The sequence below is a fragment of the Trifolium pratense genome, linkage group LG4 (genome assembly GCF_020283565.1).
Source record: "Trifolium pratense cultivar HEN17-A07 linkage group LG4, ARS_RC_1.1, whole genome shotgun sequence".
In the NCBI taxonomy this organism is placed as follows: Eukaryota; Viridiplantae; Streptophyta; class Magnoliopsida; order Fabales; family Fabaceae; genus Trifolium; species Trifolium pratense.
Window position 1 is genome coordinate 3,100,752 of NC_060062.1, and position 20,659 is coordinate 3,121,410.

The 20,659-nt window shown below is 31.5% G+C and overlaps 4 protein-coding genes across 5 annotated transcripts; 2 read left to right on the top strand and 2 right to left on the bottom strand.

The window, feature by feature from the left end:
- Positions 1 to 2,789: 2,789 nt before the first annotated feature.
- Positions 2,790 to 5,763, top strand: LOC123919853. Its single transcript, XM_045971866.1, has 9 exons — positions 2,790 to 2,957; positions 3,225 to 3,291; positions 3,383 to 3,648; positions 3,832 to 3,898; positions 3,990 to 4,255; positions 4,432 to 4,498; positions 4,592 to 4,885; positions 5,012 to 5,188; positions 5,290 to 5,763. The coding sequence occupies exons 1-9, from the start codon at positions 2,935 to 2,937 to the stop codon at positions 5,545 to 5,547; spliced, it is 1,485 nt and encodes a 494-aa protein (XP_045827822.1). The 5' UTR covers positions 2,790 to 2,934; the 3' UTR covers positions 5,548 to 5,763.
- A 645-nt stretch (positions 5,764 to 6,408) lies between these two features.
- On the bottom strand, positions 6,409 to 10,319 carry LOC123919854 (protein FAR1-RELATED SEQUENCE 5-like). 2 transcript variants are annotated; one of them, XM_045971868.1, is made up of 4 exons: positions 9,822 to 10,319; positions 7,139 to 9,402; positions 6,959 to 7,039; positions 6,409 to 6,885 (listed from the first exon to the last, which is right to left on the bottom strand). In XM_045971868.1, the coding sequence occupies exons 2-4, from the start codon at positions 9,392 to 9,394 to the stop codon at positions 6,508 to 6,510; spliced, it is 2,715 nt and encodes a 904-aa protein (XP_045827824.1). In that variant the 5' UTR covers positions 9,395 to 9,402; positions 9,822 to 10,319; the 3' UTR covers positions 6,409 to 6,507. The 2 variants fall into 2 exon arrangements, with proteins under 2 accessions (XP_045827824.1, XP_045827823.1); XM_045971867.1 differs by having other exon boundaries at positions 7,139 to 10,319.
- An 82-nt stretch (positions 10,320 to 10,401) lies between these two features.
- LOC123919855 (BTB/POZ domain-containing protein At1g55760-like) lies at positions 10,402 to 12,087 on the bottom strand. Its single transcript, XM_045971869.1, has 4 exons — positions 11,770 to 12,087; positions 11,550 to 11,683; positions 11,302 to 11,420; positions 10,402 to 11,221 (listed from the first exon to the last, which is right to left on the bottom strand). Exons 1-4 carry the CDS (start codon positions 11,886 to 11,888, stop codon positions 10,619 to 10,621), a joined length of 975 nt encoding a protein of 324 aa, XP_045827825.1. The 5' UTR covers positions 11,889 to 12,087; the 3' UTR covers positions 10,402 to 10,618.
- Positions 12,088 to 15,074: 2,987 nt separating this feature from the next.
- LOC123919856 (uncharacterized protein At1g08160-like) lies at positions 15,075 to 16,091 on the top strand. Its single transcript, XM_045971870.1, has one exon. The coding sequence runs from the start codon at positions 15,231 to 15,233 to the stop codon at positions 15,945 to 15,947; it is 717 nt and encodes a 238-aa protein (XP_045827826.1). The 5' UTR covers positions 15,075 to 15,230; the 3' UTR covers positions 15,948 to 16,091.
- The last annotated feature ends 4,568 nt before the right edge of the window (positions 16,092 to 20,659 follow it).

Genomic DNA, 20,659 nt, shown 5'->3' on the forward strand with positions numbered 1-20,659 from the left:
GTTTATCAGTCGTGATAATAGTGTAGTACCCAAGATATCTCGACATAAAGAAGTAATTTTAATGTTGCATTTTCTAACCTCGATATTGTTATCACGAGAATAAAATGTGGCTAGTTATAACACGGTAAAGAATTAATCTACACATCAGAATTACGTTTTTCCAATATTCTTGCCTAGATGCATGTACTAATATAATGCAAATTATTCCGAATACGAATACGAATTTTACAAACTTACATGGTTTTCTAGTAGTATGTCTTAGGACTCTTTTGCTTTATGTAAAATATATGGTGTATGAAGTATGAACTCCAGCTTTATGTTATAAAATATATGGAAAAGAAAAACTTCCGTGTTCGTGTTATCGCGGGAAAGTTTCGTGATATGGAAATGAAAAACTTCCGTGTTCGTGTTATCGCGGGAAAGTTTTGTGATATGAAAAAGAAAAACAAGACTTATGTTGTTGAGATTTCCGAATTGCAAAAGAAGTTGTTTGAAAATGAAAAGAATTATGTTGGAGAGGTTAGATTTCGAATGTTATCAGTCGTGATAATAGTGTAGTACCCAAGATATCCCGACATAAAGAAGTTCATTTAATGTTGCATTTTCTAACCTCGATATTGTTATAACAAAAATTGTCCAATAACATAATAAACAAACATTAAAGTATTAGTCCGACATTAAGAAGTTCCTTTTATGTTGCAGAGATTTCTAAATTGCAAACGAAGTTGTCTGAAAACGTAAAGAATTATGTTGTAGAGGTTAATGAATTGAAGAAGATGTTTGATAAATGTGTGACATTTATTCAACAAAATATAATGCGATATGGAAAAGAAAAACTTCCGTCTTCGTGTTCTTGCGGGAAAGTTTCGTGATATGGAAAAGAAAAACAAGACTTATGTTGCTGAGATTTCCGAATTGCAAAAGAAGTTGTTTGAAAATGAAAAGAATTATGTTGGAGAGGTTAGATTTCGAATGTTATCAGTCGTGATAATAGTGTAGTACCCAATATATCCCGACATAATCTTCCAATAACCACCCGTTGCTTTTCCATCACACCTTGTAATTTTGTTCATCTTCATCAAATCAAGACAAGTAAAGAAAAATCCTTCTTTCTCATCTGATTTCATCTTCAACTTTGCTATAACGTATCACATTTATATAAACACAAGAATGAGAAAATTAATGACATATACCTGGTAATTCTGATGGTGCAAAGTTGAGAAGATGAATATGAGCTATGTTGTCGACCATAAAATCATCTCAAAAAAATTTGTGTTTCAAGTAGTAATTTACGAGTTCTTCATCACTTGGGTCAAATATATACCCTATTATAGATTTTGTTGCTGTCATTGAAGTTTTATAAGGTATAATTTGCAAATCTAAGGAAGATGAAGAATGAGTGCAGTACTCAAGTGAGGATGAATCATCAGAGGAACTAGAAGTAGAACTGGAGATTTCAGTATCAGCAAAAGGAAACGTTACTGCATTGGTGATTTTGCTTTTTTGTTGCGTTGCCACTGATGAACTTGGATACCCATCCTTCACAGCAATTTCAACAATAGCCGTCTTTCCATGTACTCCTTGAGATATAGTCCAGCAATCATCGTCGTCGTAGTCATCATCATCGTCAAGGTTTATGACCTCAATACCATTAACCAGTTCCGCTCTTCTTTTAGCTGGCATAAAAAAAAATGCATGACATTAAAAAAAATGTAGGTTAGAGTGATGGAGGTCTTTTCCATTTCAGTCATATGGGAAAATTTCAATATAATTATCGAAGAAGATGTTTGTTAAATGTGTGCCATTTATTCAACAAAATATAATGCGATAAGGAAAAGAAAAACTTTCGTCTTCGTTTTATTGCGGGAAATTCTCGTGATGTGGAAATGAAAAACTTCCGTCTTCGTGTTATCGCGGGAAAGTTCTCGTGATAATAGTGTAGTACCCAATATATCCCGACATAAAGAAGTAATTTTAATGTTGCATTTTCTAACCTCGATATTGTTATCACGAGAATAAAATGTGGCTAGTTATAACAAAAATTGTCCAATAACAATAATTTGACATCATTAGTATAAGCTGCAAATTCTGTACTTGTAGGACACTCGTACGACACGTAGCTATAGTTTCAATCCAACTGATTCACTTGCAGTAAAAGTGGCTATGTATCTAATTCTGTACTTGCAGTGAAATCATAAAGCAAATTAAATTCTGTCACTTTTTTTCTCACTCGTACGACACGTGTCAGACAAGTGTCACAATTTTTGTTCCTTTGCTTATACTCTCTTTATGCACACATATAACCTGTGAATCCTCCATACTCCAAAAATGGCAAAGTACCGTGTCCGATACGTACTTGATACTGATACTCTCTGATACACGTATCGGAAAAGTATCGAAAATTAATATTATATTTTTTTTAAGAAACAAAAAGGTAGTAAAAGTTAGAGGTATGTGCAAACAAAAAATGCAGCAGGAGTTAGTGGAGCCGCTAATTACATACAATGTAGCAGGAGTTAGTGGAGCCGCTAATTCCATACGATGTAGCAAGAGTTAGTGGATCCGCTAATTCGGGAAACAAAAAATGGAAAAAATTGTGTTTCCAGCGGTTTGAACCCACAACCTCTCCCTCCATGTTGGTCCATTTAATATCATTGGCCCTGAAGGAATAATTGTAAAAAATTATGATTTTAAGTTAATTGTTCCCTACCAACAAGGACCACACAAATATGTCTTTATCACTTACAAAGAATAAGAATCTTCCAAGTGAGACAAAACGTTAACTTTACTATCCATCCAAACCTTTTTCAATCGAGGCATTCCCTTCAATCGATTCCGTATTCTTTGCCAAAAAGGTCGATTTTCAGGAGGCTGCGACCAACAACATCTTCTTCCCAGTCAAACTCCAAATCTATTGAGAAATCTTCAACATCAATGGCATCTACTTCGCAGCAAAGGTAATTATTTTCGTCATTTTATTTACTTTTTGCATGTATCTATGCGAGAGATGTGTATGTATGTTTACCTTAACTTTTACTTACTTAGGGTTTATAAGATTTTATGTTTCTGTGTTTGTGGTATGTTGAAGATTTCATATTTTGAAGTTGCATGTTTGTATAGCCTGTAGAATCGATTGCAAATTAAAGTTGAATAAGTTCTTTATGGTTGTTGGATTTTGTCTTACTATCAAAGTCATATGATATTATATAATCGATTCTTTTCAGAGTACCAACAGCTGAGGATATTGAAAAATACAGGAACAAATTTGACACTGTGGTTGACCCTAATTTGGTATAGTTGTCTGTATTTTATTTGCGATTTTAGTGGTTTTAGTTACATTTCTGATATAAATGTTCATTTAAATTATGTTCATTCTATTTAGGGAACGATTTCCATTCCTGATGATTTTTATAACAAATGGAAAACAACTTTTGACAAACACAAATTTGGCTGGATACGAGGACCTAACTATAAGATGGTTGATGTCTTATATGAAAAAACTAACACTGGGATGATTCTGACAAATGCATCAAGTGTTTCAAAATGTTTTGGTTTTGTCAAACCAACCAGAGTTGGATTGAGTTATGTCCCAGCAGAAAATAGATTTTGGATGAGAATTTTACCAGACAATAGCTCTTCTTGCAAAAGGTGATTTTTTAAGTCATTTTACTTAATTTGATGTACTATATGTGTCATATGTTGTTATTTAATTTATCTATCATCTATCATATCATATGTGTTTGGTTATGTTCCATTTGTGGTGCTAGTGTTTATCAGATTGTATACTACTATATGTTTTTCATATGTTCTCATTTATTGTCTTTTTTTCAGAGTACCAACTGCTGCAGATATTGAAAAATACAAGAACAAATTTGAGACTGTGATTGACCCTAAATTGGTATAGTTGTCTGTATTTTATTTGAGATTATAATGGTTTTAATTACATTTCTGATATAAATATTCATTTAAATTATGTTCATTCTATTTAGGCATCGATTTCCATTCCTGATGATTTTTATAACAAATTGAAAACAAGTTTTGACAAGCACAAATGTGGCTGGATACGAGGAGCTAACTATAAGATGGTTGAAGTGTTCTATAAAAAAACTAACACTGGGATGTTTCTGACAAATGCATCAACGGTTTCAAAATTTTTTGGTTTTGTCAAATCAACAAGAGTGGGATTTAGTTATGTCCCAGAAGAAAATAGATTTTGGATGAGAATTTTACCAGACAAAAGCTCTTCTTCCAAAAGGTGATTTTTTAAGTCAGTTTACTTAATTTGATGTACTATATGTGTCATATGTTGATGTTTAATTTATCTATCATCTATCATGTGTGTTTGGTTATGTTTCATTTGTGGTGTTAGTGTTTATCAGATTGTATACTACTATGTGTTTCATATGTTCTCATTTTTTGTGTTTTTTTCAGAGTACCAACTGCTGCAGATATTGAAAAATACAGGAACAAATTTGACACTGTGATTGACCCTAAATTGGTATAGTTGTGTGTATTTGATTTGGGATTTTAATGTTTTTAATAACAGTTCTGATATATACTTATTCATTTAATTATTGTTCATTATATTTAGGCAACCATTTCCATTCCTGATGAGTTTTATAAGAAATGGAAAACATCCTTTGACAATCATGAGTTTGGCTGGATTAGAGGACCTAACTATAAGAATGTTGAGGTCTCCTATCAAAAAACAAACACTGGGATGGTTCTGACTAATGTATCAAGTGTTTCAAGGTGTTTTGGTTTTATGAAAACAACAAGAGTTACCTTGAGTTATGTCCCGGCAGAAAATAGATTTTGGATGAGAATTTTACCTGAGAATAGGTCAAAAAGATTGATGCTGAACAACAAAACAATCAAACATGAGGTCAAAATTTGATTAAATTTTTTTGGACTTTATTTATACAATTGTTTTCATATCACTTTTGAAATTATTATTTACATACTATTATTCGTATCTAATTGCTAATTGTGTATGTCAATTTACTCACAGGAGTTTACAAAGAAGAAACCAAAACTGCCTTCAAAAGGGGAACAAAACCACAACAGAAAAAGGTCTTCTACCAGACATTTCAATGGTAGCATCAGAGTAAAGGCTACTCAAGCTGGGTATGAATGGGAAAAAGTAGTAACTGAAGCAATGTCAAGGAAAATTGGAACTAAAGTCCTGGTATGTTTTATTAAGTTTCTGTGACAATTTTTTGAAGTTTGATTAAGGTTTTATAAAATAATAACAGTTGTATAACTTGGTGTTTCTCTTTTAATTTGTAGCATATACCAAAAAAAATTGCAAGAATTGTTTTGAAGCCAAAAGTGACCAAGATTTTGATTCAATTTCAAATCAATGGAGTAACTTTCATAAGTACTACATGCAACATCATGGCTGCTAAGAGGAACAAATTTGAAAGATACATTTCAAAAGAATGGTGTCGAATCGTTAAGAGGACAAATTTGAAGGAAGGTGACAAATTGAGCTTCAAGCTTGAGAAACCTCCATCAACATTGATCATTGAGCTTCACAATGTATAAGGTTGATCATGAGTTTCTATATTTGAAGTGTTTCATTTCTCTTAAGAATGGCTGTTTTTTATCTTCCATCATTATGTAATTATAGCTTGAACTTATTTTAGTATGTGTTTGTTTCAGACTATGTGAATGTTTGAGATTATCGTCTCTAATTACTAAGAACAATTATGTATTGTATCTGACTTATTTCAATGCAACCTTATCCAACTTAGTCAGGCATATATTTATATAATTTAGCCTGAAACATATATTCTATATCTGTTATATTAAAAGGTTCATTGATTTTATGGCATGTTTCTATATTATTTTACTTTTTCTTAACTATGATTATTAAGATATATATTGTCAACATTGAAAAAACAGATTTTTGATGCAAATATGGCTGAGTATATAGATAGCAATGAATTTACAATTCTCGTGCTTTGTGGCAAAAAGGGGAAAAAAACTCTTCTCTTATGCTTCTCTTATGCTTGTCGAATGTAACGATACTTATGTGTTTAACATGTTTATTTATGTTAAAGCTGTGTTGGTATTTACTTAGATGTTCATGACCATAGTGAATACCAGAGTACAAATGTCATGGTACTAATGTCACATAATAGTAAGAGTTAGTGGAGCCGCTTATATTCTGCAGACAAAAAGGTAGTAAGAGTTAGTGGAGCCGCTAATAAAAAAGGAAAAAATGAAAAGAAATGAGTTTGCAGGGGTTTGAACCCACACCCTCTCCCTCCAAAAGAAACTTCCTATTACATTCATTATTTCCTTATAAGTTATAACTTATAACTAATTCAGAAATTTATCGAAGAACAATTCTTCAAATGAAACAGTCAATTGTTTTTAAAAAAAAAATACTTAAACCCAAGATGTAAATATTACATAAATTCAATTTAATTATCCATAAGTGCAGCAGCTAATAACATTCAAATTTGAACTACTTGTTTGAATTTTCACCTAATATAATACTCAATTTTGACCACCAAATTTCATCACTTGTTGCAAGACACCGAAACAATGGTTTGAATTTTCCCCAGTTGGCATTCCATACATTGGGTACATGGGTTGTACGATAGGCATTGGGTGAATCACAGGCTCTCCCACAGGCGTCATAGGTTGACCACGAAACATTTGAGACACTTGTCTGGTTCTAATATCCGGACGCCTCGTTGTTGTAACGTTAACACTTTGAAAAGTTTCACTTTGGGGTTTCTGTGAACATTTCTTTTGCCGGCTACTCCGCGTTTTTGCAACGTTACCACTTTGACCAGTTTCACTTTGTGGTGTCTGCGAACATTTCTTTTTTGCCCTACTACCATAATCACCTCTGGCTTTCTTTTTGCATCTCTGTAGATAAAAATTTTATTACTATTTTTTAAAAAAGTGTAAATAGAATATAGTTTATTAAAACTGAATCTACCTTTTGTATTTTGCTTAAAGAATCATTTCCCGAAACCGAGTCAACCGCAAAATCTTCTTCATCAGTCGAATCCAGTCTTTCCTGCAAAATATAATAAAAAAATAACTAAAATATAATATTCAATGCAAAGGTCTATATACCGAGAATAATATTCAAATGAAAAGGTATCGACAAATTTACCGGACAATTCCTAGCATCATGAATGGTACTTTGGCAGTATCCACAGTGTCTGGTTGTTTTTGGGGCATTTTTTTTCTTCTTTGGAGCTCCTTTGCTCTTCACATTCATTGGATCACCTACATATGTCTTTTCGGTAGGAACAATAGGGTCCTCAGCTTCACAATACTTGTGATGTAGTTTCATTATTTCACCCATTACATCCCCAAAAACACCATTCCTTTTTGAAGCTTCTTTGCAAAAAGTAGTAAAAGCAGAACAATAAGCACCAAAACGAGCTTGTTCCATCATCTTGGAATCTAAGTCCCCAGTAGAATTCATGTTCAAGAACCCAACTTTGGCATCCTTAGTCCAACGGTTCAAAATCAAACTAGCAGGTATGTGATCAATACTCTCTTCCTTCAAGACATAAAACATGTGAGAACATGGAAGTCCGCGAGACTCGAACAATCTACATGAACACTGAAATGATTGAGTTGAAATATCATATGCAACTTGTCGTTCAAAACCAGTCTGACAATATTTTTTCAATATAAAAATCAAGGTATCCCCCATTGTAAACCGTTCCTTCACAATTAATGCAGCAACCTTCATAATTTGTTCTTTTACTTCCTTAAAAACCGCTGCGGTGTAAGTTTTAGCAGCATGGCTCTCAAGCAAATGCAGATGACTTGACAACACAGGATCTGTAAACTTGGAGTTAAAATCAGCAACAAGTTCATTGTTTCTGTACCCTACCAATGCCTGTTCAAAATTGTGCATAAATTCATAAATGCACCCTTTCTTCCTTACATAATTCTTGATGATTGCATTGATTGCTTCACATTGAGACGTAGTTCTTATACGACCAAAGAACTTTTCACGTAGATATGCAGTTGCCCAAAGTGACCTGTTCTCATATGTTTTGACAACCCAAGGATGTGATTCAAGTTCAGTCTCCTTCAATAGCTCTGACCAAAATTCTTCAAATTCTTCAACTGTAAAATTTGAGTACATTGCTTTTTGAAATCCACGCAAAAAACCAACATTCTTTACATTTTCACCTGCATTTTTGTTCAAATGCCAAGCACACAACCTATGGGTTGAATCAGGAAAAATCTGCTTTATAGCCTCCCTCATGGCCCCATCCCCGTCTGTGACAACTCCTGTTGGATATTGATTATTCATGCACTCTAAAAAAGTGTTGAGCAACCACTTATACGTCTCAGTCGTTTCATCCGACACCAATGCAGAAGCAAATATGACAGATTGTAAGTGGTGGTTGCACCCAGAAAAAATAACCAGTGGATAATTGTATTTGTTCTTCCCATATGTTGTGTCAAACGCAACCACATCACCAAAACAGAAATAATCAGATCTACTTGTGCCGTCTGCCCAAAAAAGTGTTTTCATACGCCCGTTTCCATCGACAGAATACTCTGCATATAGCATGGGATCAGTAGATGATTTCACATTAAGATAATTTAAAGCAGCAGAAACATCACCATCTTTAACAGCACTACGCATTTTTTTGTCGAAATAATTGTACAAATCTTTCTTTGTAAAACCAACACCAGTATATCCACCCTTTTGAGCAACCATGTATCCCATTATATGACAAGTTCTGATCCCATGTGACTGAAGACCATCAACTTGAGCTCTATCTGATTCAGAAAGGTTACGATAAACAGGGTGTAAATGCACATATTTAGCTGGAGTTAATTCATGGTTATGAGTCTCTTCAAATAATGACACTACATATTTGTCTTTATTTTTTTTGTAGAGCACACGGAGCCTAGCTCCGCATTGAGTACGAGTCAGACGACGGTGTTCTCTTTTCCTATCCACCCTAATCAAGTGCTTCTTGTTTCTTGAGCCATGCTTGTTGCATACGAACTCGTTCATTACTATGATTTCACTACCTTTGGGCCCTCTACGCCTAACATCGCGTTTCCGAATGGCAAAACCTTTACATTTTCCATATTGATAATAAAATTCATAAGCTTCAGCCACATTTACAAATTCCAGAGCACGAATTTCCTCAACAGTCATGGAATCAACCCTTAAGAATTTATCACCTGTAGTTGCTTCAAACGCATCCTCATCATCGTCATTATGAGCAACATCTTCATCATCTGAACTTTGATCTGCAGACGATACAACATAACCATCTCCATCCTCACTATTTTCACTACTATTATGTTCGGCATCAGTTTCTGAAGATGCATCAGATGAATCAGTTTCAGTCGAATGAACATCAACATCTCTGTAGCTCTCCATTTTGAAATCTGTCAATATATAACACAACATAAGACAACAGCAACCATAAACAACTCACTATCATGCTTCAGTTTCTACACAAACAAGCTGCACATCTCCATGCTTCGTTCATATTAACACCCACACACAGAAAGAAATTTTATGTCTTTCACACGGATAAAACCTTGTTCCCAATTTGAAATTAACACCAAACACAGATACTAAAACCTAATTCTCAATTTTAAATCGAAGAAGATAATAAAACCTTGTTCTTCATTCGACTGGTTATTTATTCCCACATAATAAAACCTTGTTCCCAATTTAAAATTAACACCAAACACAGAATTGTAAATATAAACTCGACTGGTTATTCACTCATGTTAGTAATTTATATCAGAATTGTAAAGCATGTAACCAATTGAAATAATCACACCCTATACCCAAATACCTTATGAAATCTGCTGTCAATACGAAAGTGAAGAATGAGTTTGTTGTGTGTCTACAATGGCGGAAGAAGAAGCTGAAGGTCGAATGAAGAAGATGTTTTTTTTCATTGAGAAATCGAAGAAGAATATTGTCAAGGAAGGAAGTTTACGTTTTTCTGTTTTATTTTCTTGAAGGAAAGTTTAAGTTTTTATGTTAAAAACCACTAAAATAAAATGCCTATTGTATTTTATAAATTTCAATTTCAATTTAAAAAACAAAATATTTGAGGGTTAAATATTTTAAGTTAAATATGTTTAGGGGTCATATATTGTAACTTTAATATGTTTGGGTCATAGTAGCATTTTAAAAAGATTGAGGGTACACATGGACGGCCCACACCATGGATGTCCTACGTGGCATCCTTTATATATCAAAAAGTCAGCTCTCCTAAATGCTGGCTTCTGATTGGCCAGTCAAAGACGGTTCTGAAACCTTCAATTTGAAGGCGGCACCATAGAATTTGCCAAAAAACATATGTACTTTTGCATTAACAAAAAGTGTATCAAACTATTTTAAGAATGAAAAAGTACACCACAAAACCATAGAAAAATATATACAAGATTGTTAAATTTTTTTTACAAAGATAAGAGAAATTATATATATAAAATAATTAGACATAAACAAAAGATAGACGGGTAACAAGTTGTGCCGTTAAAAATAAATAGCTCCAAATCAAGAGACTACCTATATATCTACATTGCAATCGATAAAAAAAATAACATATAGTCTTCCTATCTTTAAAATGTTGGAAGATCTATGTTACTTTTTGCATGCATCAAGAATTTCGTGAAAGACTTCACAAATCAAATCTCTATCTGCAGTTTGCAAGAAGGTAGTTAAATCACCTTGAACATCATATATTTTACCAAATTTTACAAGATATTGCATACAACTAATCTTCAGCTTTGTTAATCTATAGAAAGATGCAAGTTGAAGTCTCTCGAGTACATTTTTCGCATCAATGTCTTCTTGAAGACTCTTTTCACACGCCTCTCTCAAGTCATAAATATCGTACTTATCTGCGGCGTGCAATAGATCTAGTCTATGCATAAGAAATTCATCATCATTGACAGTTCCATAAAGAAAATTTATAAATGTTTGACAAGCTTCGATTGACATGTCTTCGATGTTTATGGTAGACAAATCGGTCTCTTTAACATTATGCGAAAACATGCTGCGAAAAACCGGTGATTGTGAAGCAAGAATAGCTCGATGAGCTTTTATGCTTCCCTCGGAATTAACGTTGATTGTTATATCTGTATAGATACCTTCTCTTATCATTCGACCAAGCGATTCAAGGGCTGTTGCATTTTGTATTTTCTGTATAAATCCATTAGACCAAATGGAACAAGCTTCTCCACCCTTTATTCAAATAATAAAAAAAAAATAGTAAATGAGGTGAAATAATAGTAATTTCATAAGAATATGTTCATATACTTTACCTTTGTACATGTAGTTTTCAAATCAAGAAACTCAATGTCAATTATAAATTTTCCAGGTAATGGAACCTCAATCTCCCAAACAAAACAATCCTTATTGCTAAGAACTTTATCTTTTATTTCTGCATCATAAAACAAAAAATAAAACAAAAAAATTAACTTCACTTATACTATAACTACCTTATTAAATCAAATAATCTTTCCATTAACTAAATTACGATAACTTTTTTTAATCATAGAACTTAAATCACCTGATTGAGTCAAGATTTTGCTATTTCCACCATAAATACTAATTATGAAAGATGCAATTGGATAAGAATTTTCTTTGGAAATTTCTGGATATAATTCAATACGTAAACCACAATTCTTTTCAATTGATAAATGCCTACATGATCATAAGAACAAAAATTATCAATATATCAACAAATACTATTAAAAAAAATTTAAAAAAAATCATAAACTTGAATTTACCAATTCCACATAGCTATTTTGAATGGATCAGCTTTCATATAAGTGCATGTTGATAAATTATGAACTCTCCATTGAATTAAGCGATTCATTCTTTCAACTTTGTATGCATAATCATTCATATTCTAAGATTTTCTCTAATTGTTTTTTCTTTTTATCTAAAATTTAAACTCAACTATAATTTCGGTATTAATTCAACAACTTGTTCATTAAATGTTTTCTTTTGAAGTATGTGGTTGGTGTTCCTCACATTTCAAGTTGACAAGTTGGTAACGTGATAAGTACTAAAATGTTTTGTTTTTTTGGAAATAACGTTATGTTGGACTAATAATGATGTGTTGTGTTTCATTAAAATACGAAAAGTAAGGGTAAGGCAAGGTAGATAGACGTGACGGGAAGGAAAAGAATCGATAGATTTGTTTAATGTACTGTATACAAATTACAATATGTGTATGTATATGATGATGAATTAAGATCTACGGCTATAATTATTACATGCGGTTATATACAGTTTTCAGTCTCAACTATCGATTTTAGATCGATTGGTTTATATTGAAAACAATATGTAAGTATGTCGCAGGAAATCAATCGCTACCGTTAAAATTAAATCGGACTATTCTGATTGATTATTGTGTTATGCAATTATTGCACGAAATCTTTTTCCATGTATGATTAGCAAAAAAATAAGATGGTAGTATGTACCAATCTTAAACCATGTATAGTGGGCATTTGAATTATAAATTTCAAATGTATAAAATTAAGTTCAAATTTTTTTTCGTGCGAGAAAAGAAATTTGGGGGTGGAAAGAGAAATCATGGAGAGCCCCACAAAAGGCCCAAATTGGATTGTTAATAGGGCCCATACTGTGGAATGTTGAGTTGGGCATATGGACTAGCCTTGGCCCTTGGGCGAAACAATAAAGGGGGCTCAAATAGCGTTATGATAAATGGGTTTTCAGTATTTTTAGGGGAAAAAAAATTCATTTAGTTTTTTTGGTTTCTTCATCCATTCAATCGAATATTTCATTTTTTATTTTAGTAAGATGTCGGTAAAATTCACGCACTTAATAAGATTGATAGGTTTAAACGTGTGGATTTGATCTGCTAAAAAACATGAGACTGGACATGACACTTTTGTTGTATCCTGTTTGATTTGAAATTGGTTACGGGACTGGACAAATTAAGTAACAAGGGACAAGACAAAAACAAGATTTTTTTATCCCTCACTGAACCATGGACAACTTTTTGTCCACAATACAACTATGAAAAATACGAAAAATACTCATTTTATTTTCGAATATATAAATATTATCGTCCTATATCTCTGCGGTACAGTTTTATCCTGTCTTGTATTATCTTGTTCTGTCTTGTACTGTTCTGTCAAATCCTACTATTTTACCAATCAAACGCACCTTAAAACGTCTCTGCAATTTTCCCCTTTAGTCACGGTTATTGGGATTTTGAGTAAGTAATACATTTGCCATGGAAAAACCGTGGCTAGGATATTTTCTTGTTTCGGTTTATTAGTACATCTTCCCTCGTCTGGTGGTTAGAATTATACCTTAAAATAAATAACCGGAGTTAGAATTCGAACCCCTGCTTCTTTTACTTATATGATATGATATTTTTATCAATTGAACTGAGCTTACGAACACTGTATTTGTAGATTTTATCAATGATCACTAATTATTAAATGAATAGTTTAGTCCATTTTGAATTTATGATTAAGATCCCGCAGGCAAAAAGCTCACCTAAATTGGATCATAATCCAATTTGATTGATTGATTACTTATAAACAATAACAAGGACCTTTACTAAAAGGGCTCATTTTCTGGCTGTTATGTTTTCTTAGTGCTTAAACATCCTACGTGGCACCAAATAGTTTCATATCATATGGAACACCACTATATTATATACATTCACTATTTTCACATACATACATGCACTATAATTGGACAAAGTCTAAACCATGTAAAACTTGAAGACTTAAAGAAGAAGCAATGAAAAAAGTGGGTGCTCTCTTTGAGCTTATAAGTCATAACCCTTTAGGATTTTTAATTTTTTCAAACATTGTCGCATTCCAAAAGCATGGACATTCAAATTCTAGAAAACATCAAATGTGACCCAACTTTAGCTTTCATACACCACCTTTAATTGCCAATACCTAGAAAAAAATAGAAAGCCTTGTCCCCACACCTAACTATTACTCAATTTTAAAAAAAAAATATAAATTATTAATTAAAAATTGATCCAGTTAATAAGAAGTTGACTCATATTCTATAAGAATATGAGTTCAACTTACACTACTAATGTGTATAACTCGATGGATGATATGTAGATATAGGGATGGCAACGGGCGCCCACGGGTGCGGGTTTGAGTGATACCAAACCCACACCCGAAATCAACACCCAAACCCAAACCCAAACCCAAATCTGTTCGGGTGGCAAAACCACACCCACGCCCATACCCATTGGGTTCGGGTTTTTTACACCCAAACCCAAACCCACAACGCATTTTGTACTACTTTGCAAATTTAAGCAAAACAAGGTAAATTTAAGCAAAAACAATGGAATTTAAACATATTGTCAATCACTTAGCAAAAACATAGGTTTAAAATTACAAGGGAATTTAAAATTACAAAATAGTCTTCAAAAAATTAAATTACAACTAAACCAAAATTAAGTTCTTCCAACTTTCAAGCAAAATTCAAACACAATTTTGGTTTGTGGTTTGTGAAAAACCTAATTTTACTTTTACACTTATATATATGTGGGGGTATTTAGGTAATTTTAACATGTTTCGGGTGAGTGTATGGGTTTCGGGTGTGGGTTTGAGTAATACCAAACCCACACCCATATTTTCGGGTGTCACCCAAACCCAAACCCAAACCCAGTCAATTCGGGTTTCGCCCGTTGACTTGGGTTTGGGTTCGGGTGGGTCTCACGGGTTTGGGTTTTTCTGCCATCCCTATGTAGATATCTTTGTCAGCACACTATAAATGACTTAAGGTCTACTCAGACCCTGATTAATCAGAACATTGAACTCCCTAAACATTTCTATAATTAAAAAACAAATAATAATAATAATAGAAGTCGAGGTATAATCAATTTTTTAAAAATAAATTATTTAAAAAAAGTTGTTCCAACTGATAAAGAGTTGTTTCATATTCTGCAAGGACGCGAGTTCAACGTTTACTACTAGCGTGAATAATTTGTTGATGAATGATATGTATGTATCTTTGTCGACGCACTATAAAATATTTAGGTATGTTCTACCCTAATGAATCACATGATCGAACTCACCTAAACATTTTTATAATTAAAAAAAAAAACTAAAAAAGAAATAAACTTCTTTTCCTTTCCACTTCCTTTAATCCATCACCATTAAATAAACATATCACCTCTTATCTCTTCTCCTCAAACAAACTTTGTTTGATTGAGTTGCCCTTTTCTACCAATTCAAAAATGCAACCCAACATATCCCCAACCTCAGAACAAACTATTCAAATTTCTCCTGAACAAATTGTCACATCAACAAAACAACCAAAAATTCATCATCCTTTTAGAACAAGATCAAGGAAATTAGCAATACTTAAGGTTGATGGACAACAAAAGACAAAACCAATTGTATGGTTTGCTGCAATACTATGTTTCATATTTAGTCTTGTTCTTATTTTCTTTGGAATTGCAACAGTAATTTGTTACCTTGCACTTAAACCAAGTAACCCTTCATTTGATATTTCAAATGCAACCTTAAATGTTGTATATTTTGAGTCAAAACAATACCTCAATGGTGAATTCGATCTTCAAACAAATTTTACTAATCCAAATAGAAGAGTTCATGTGAAGTTTGAGTCTTTATATATTGAACTTCTCTACTCAAATAGGCTCATAGCATCTCAAACAATAAAGTCTTTTACTCAAAAGCCAAGAGAAACAAGATTGCAAGAAGTGAAGTTTATATCAAGTTTGGTTTTTTTGCCCCAAGAGGTGGGTGTGAAACTTGAAAAGGAGGTGCAAAACAATAGATTGAACTATTATGCAAAGGGAACATTTAAGGTGAAGGTTAATATGGGAATTATACATATATCTTTCTGGCTTCATAGTATGTGCCAAATTGAAATGACTGCTCCACCAGCTGGTGCTCTTGTAGCTAAACAATGCATTACAACTCGATCATGAATAGGCATGGTAGAATTTATTTTTTATTTATGCTTGTTTATTGCTTTTTTTTTTCTTTTTAGTTTTTTATACTCTTGGATATATAGTAAATTAATTACAGTTTGCAAAAGAGTTATATATTGTATGATTTTTTTTTTTTGGTTACATATTATATGATTCATCTCAAAATGAAAAAGAGAAAGAAAAAATTATATATTAAAAGAAAGATACTATTTGATAATTTCTATTCTTTTTTACAATTGTTCATAGAAATTTAAGTGTAGGGTGTTCAAGCCCTTCAAATTATAAAAAATGAACTTATTTTCATTTACTAGTATTTTAGGAGGAAGATTTATCTCCTATGATAAATATTTATATTAGAAAAATATTTTATGAAAATTGCAAAAGTATTTTTTTTCTTCTAACAAGTCTAGCGGTAAAATTCAAACTTTGAAGACACTAATTAATTACTAAGAAATAAGAATTTAACGATCTAAATTCGCATTTCTATATATTAAATGTCCTTATAATATTTTATTATTTGGAATAATTTTTCTTTTTAATGTCCAAGTCATTTACGAATTAGCTCATTTGCACCTCCTATATAATAAAAGTTTAGTAGCTAGGATAAATTATATTATACTATCATTTTTTTTTGGACATATAATATATATTTTGTCTATCAATTTTACTATATATATATTTTATATCAAATTTTAATAAGATATATTCTGATGAGCTTAGCTCAGTCGATATGAACATTTCATTATATATACGGAGTCGGGATTTGAATCCCGGTCATCCCACTTATCAACTTAAAGGTGGAATTTTTAGTCACAAGGCTACTTGACCAAAAAAATTATTAATTTTTTCATATTTTATTAATAATAGTAAGGATCAGATTTAAGCTATTTTTCAAAAGTTCCATGTTAGATTTGCATAATTTATTTGTTTGTTTAAAAAAACCACTTTTGTAACTTTTAATAAGGTATACACCTTACACTACAACAAAAACAATAACTTACTGACTAAGCATTTGACTAAATTGTTTACCAACACACCTTTAAGAGATTCTCCTTTGGAATAAGCTGGTAACTTCCAAGTTCTAACAAGGCTGCTAAAGCATGCATTGAGTTAGCATTTTGTTATTGTTTTCTTTTATCAGTTGCTCTGATTGGGACACTTTTTGACTCTATAAAATAGTTAAAGCCAAAGGGTTGAAAGGGCTTGACAAATAATTGATCATTAGTCCATAAAATAATTGATCAATGACGTGGTATCAACTAGGATTCCAAAAGTATCTCTCTCTCTCTCTCTCTCTCTATATATATATATATATATATATATATATATATATATGAGAGTTTAATTTTCTATACCTTTTCATCGTAAAATTATTTTACACATGTATTCATTGGTATCTTGCCACATCTTTTGATGAATGTGACACATAATATATATTAGAGTATTACAAGAATTAGAATGAATTTCTCAATTATTAAAAGAGTGAAATACCAAATAATCCTTAGAATTGCAAGATTCGTCAAATACGACTGCGAGCGTTTAAGGATTCATTGGTTCCATGATGTTGTATGATGAATGGGGTTGGTGTTGAATATAATTCATAGTTGTCTGTTTTCTTGTAACTCAAGAAATAGTTTATTATGTGTAACTAACTCAGTTAGTTAGAGTTGGTTTTGTGCAAATTAGTTTGAGAATTAATAGGGAAGGTTAGTTAGAGTTACAACCGTAACTTGTAGTGCAAGTCTGTGGCTATATAAGCACTTGTACTCTTTGTAATCATTGTATTGTTGTGTGAATAATAATACCAAACTCTTCCCTAAATAATCATCTTCTTCAATTCGTTTTTCACTTCACTTCATTTTTCATGAGTGTTCATCATAGATTGATAGGCTCAAATGACGCCTAAGTGTGTGTTTGAAACCCAACAATTGGGGTTGTTTCCGTACAAAGATTTTTTATTGTAGAGGTTTTTCATATGATGAAGAAATTACATCTGAAGCAACCTAAGCGTAGTATACAGTGTCACGTCATTTAATGAGGTGCCACATTATCAAAATTGAAGACCAAAGTAAGATGAGACCAAACGTATGAATTTTTAAAATTAGGGGATCAAAAATTGCGGAAAGAACACGCAAGTTAACATAAAATTAACACATACACAAGTAGGATAAATAACCCTCATCAGTTTTAATTTCACCATTTAACATTAACAGTTCCCTCTCTCTAAGTTCACTGCATTCACCTTTCCCTCTCAATATTCTTTAACTTCTAACCTTCTTCACCATGGATGGTGATGATGATAATGTCTGGACTGAGCATGATGAGATGACCTTAGAGATGGCTCCAGAAGCTCATCCAATACGTACACATAACAGGTTACAAGATTCTGAATTCTTTCCCCTTGAACAAAAGGGTTCTTGCAGAAACACACTATTTTGCAAGAATGGGTCTTGATGGGTTTGATAATGTACAAATGGATGAAGAATTGCATGATTTTGCATTATAAGATCAACTCAACATTGAAGAATTACCTCAAATACTTGAAGACCTTGAGCAAGAACACCTAGAGCAACATCAAAATATTCCTCTCAACATTACAATCCTCCTAACCCTCCTCCACAACATATACAAATGGATGCATAATTGCAAGATTTTGCATTAGAAGATCAAATCAACATTGAAGAACTTGAATCAACTGGGTCTAAGAAATGCTCAACAAGTAAAATCTCATTCTACGAATGTTGAATATGCATATATAATGGCTAACCTTCAACATCATCAGATTACACAACAAAATCAACCTAATTTACAAATGATAGCTCTGGCGGAACAAATGTTACTGCAAGATGATATTCAAGATGCACAAATGATAGTTCCAAATGAAGGAATCTTACAAGTTATTCAGCCAGAGGGGGCCCCCAGACATGGGCCATGGACACAAGAAGAAGACGCCTAAGTTTTAAAAAATAATTAATTAATTTTTTTTATAAATTTTTAACTTTTTTTATATTTGGAGATTAGGGATAGGGTTTAGGGTTAGGGTTATATGTATGGCAATTTAAAAGGAAACCTATTTTTGGTGTTCATAAAAAATGTTATAATAATTAATTAATGTTTGATTTATTTACTATTTATTTATTTATTTGCACCACAAGAAAATGCATAAACTTAAAAAAAAAATTAAATTAATTTTTTTTTTTATTTCGGGTTTATTGTTAGGGTTAGAGTTTAGGATGTTTGGAAATTTAAAAGGAAACTTATTTTAGGTGTTATTATACTATAATCATAATTTTTTTTATAAAGAATTATAATGATGTTCATAAAAAAATGTTATAATAATTAATATTGATTTATTGACTACATATTTATTTGCATAGTGCAAAAAGTCATAGTTGAATAATTAATTATTCTGGTATATATTATAGAGAATTTTTCAATAATCCTAATATGAGATCCTAATAAGAAAATCAATTATTCAATGATCCTAATAAGAAAAAGATTATTATAAAAAGAAACGGAGGAATGAAAGGAGTACATTAAGAGTTAAACAAATATAATTTTTAGTATTCATGTCTTCCCAACAATGTTTTCTATTTTTATGCACGTGTGCAAACAAAAAGAATAGATGAAAATAAGTGAGGAATAAAACAAATATGTAATTATATTTTGATAAAATAATATAATACTGTAAAATTTTATGCGATTATTTAAATATAATAAGTATTTTTTAGTAGATAGATGAAATAACGTCCGACCTAGCAATTTCGACATTTCTGCCAGTTGAGCTAAGATTTGTCGACATTTAAAGATAATAAGTAATTCAATAAATAATAGATACATAAATATTGTCAACAAAAAATACATAATATAATATGGATTTCATAAAAATAAAATAAAACGATAGGAGTTAAAATATACAATCAGTTTGTATTTCAATCATATATAATATTCAATCTCACATGATATGTATGATTTAAAGAGTCATATTTAATACGTGGAAAAAATGAGAGAGAGATATTATTTCTTTATAAGATATATTGATATTGATGGACATATAATTATTGTGTTATTTATTATTGAAAATGCATGATTATAATCATATTTACGTAATAAGTATAAGAGAAAATCAATTAAGTGTGAATTATCTAATATTTAAAATTTATTTTTAATTTAAAATTAATAATATATTAATTTTGTCATATTTTCCTTAATTATTATTCATGACACTTAAATTTCTAAATTTTAAAAAAAAAAACTATTAATTTCATATTACGTTCAAAATTAAATAAGTTAAAATATATATTATATATGTTTATTTTAATATGAGGTAAACTCTAGGTTTCGATTTCACTTAGGCAAAACAAATTGACGTAAAATCTAGATTATGACAACCTTATGTGGTAAAGTTGGTCTAATTTTGCTTATATTTTAGACCACAATGTACAACTTTTTTATTGGTTATATTCGAGACCAGAGTAATACTATACTCCTTTCGTTTCTTATTATAAAATCCTAAGGAAAAAAATTATGAGTGTTAAAAAAATGTTGTGGTAATAAATTTGTTTGAAATATGTATCACGGACATAATTAAGAACAAATAGAGCAGAAGACACAAAATTTGCATTTGTAGCAACACAATCTCATGAGATGTTGGTGACAAAGACAATATTTGTAGAGCCGTGTTATTTAGACACACAAAAATCAGTATT

What these genes read in the sequence shown, in the direction of transcription:
- LOC123919854 (XM_045971867.1), bottom strand. Translation starts at nt 9,424, where the DNA reads ATGTTGTGTTATATATTGACAGATTTCAAAATGGAGAGCTACAGAGAT. An exon ending in ATGATGCTAGGAATTGTCCG is followed by an intron (nt 7,040 to 7,138) that starts GTAAATTTGTCG and finishes TATATTTTGCAG; the next exon opens with GAAAGACTGGATTCGACTGA. An exon ending in CTTTAAGCAAAATACAAAAG is followed by an intron (nt 6,886 to 6,958) that starts GTAGATTCAGTT and finishes TTTTATCTACAG; the next exon opens with AGATGCAAAAAGAAAGCCAG.
- LOC123919853 (XM_045971866.1), top strand. Translation starts at nt 2,935, where the DNA reads ATGGCATCTACTTCGCAGCAAAG. An exon ending in GCATCTACTTCGCAGCAAAG is followed by an intron (nt 2,958 to 3,224) that starts GTAATTATTTTC and finishes GATTCTTTTCAG; the next exon opens with AGTACCAACAGCTGAGGATA. An exon ending in AAATTGGAACTAAAGTCCTG is followed by an intron (nt 5,189 to 5,289) that starts GTATGTTTTATT and finishes TTTAATTTGTAG; the next exon opens with CATATACCAAAAAAAATTGC.
- LOC123919855 (XM_045971869.1), bottom strand. Translation starts at nt 11,888, where the DNA reads ATGAATGATTATGCATACAAAGTTGAAAGAATGAATCGCTTAATTCAA. An exon ending in CAAAATCTTGACTCAATCAG is followed by an intron (nt 11,421 to 11,549) that starts GTGATTTAAGTT and finishes TTTATGATGCAG; the next exon opens with AAATAAAAGATAAAGTTCTT. An exon ending in TGAAAACTACATGTACAAAG is followed by an intron (nt 11,222 to 11,301) that starts GTAAAGTATATG and finishes ATTTGAATAAAG; the next exon opens with GGTGGAGAAGCTTGTTCCAT.
- LOC123919856 (XM_045971870.1), top strand. Translation starts at nt 15,231, where the DNA reads ATGCAACCCAACATATCCCCAACCTCAGAACAAACTATTCAAATTTCT.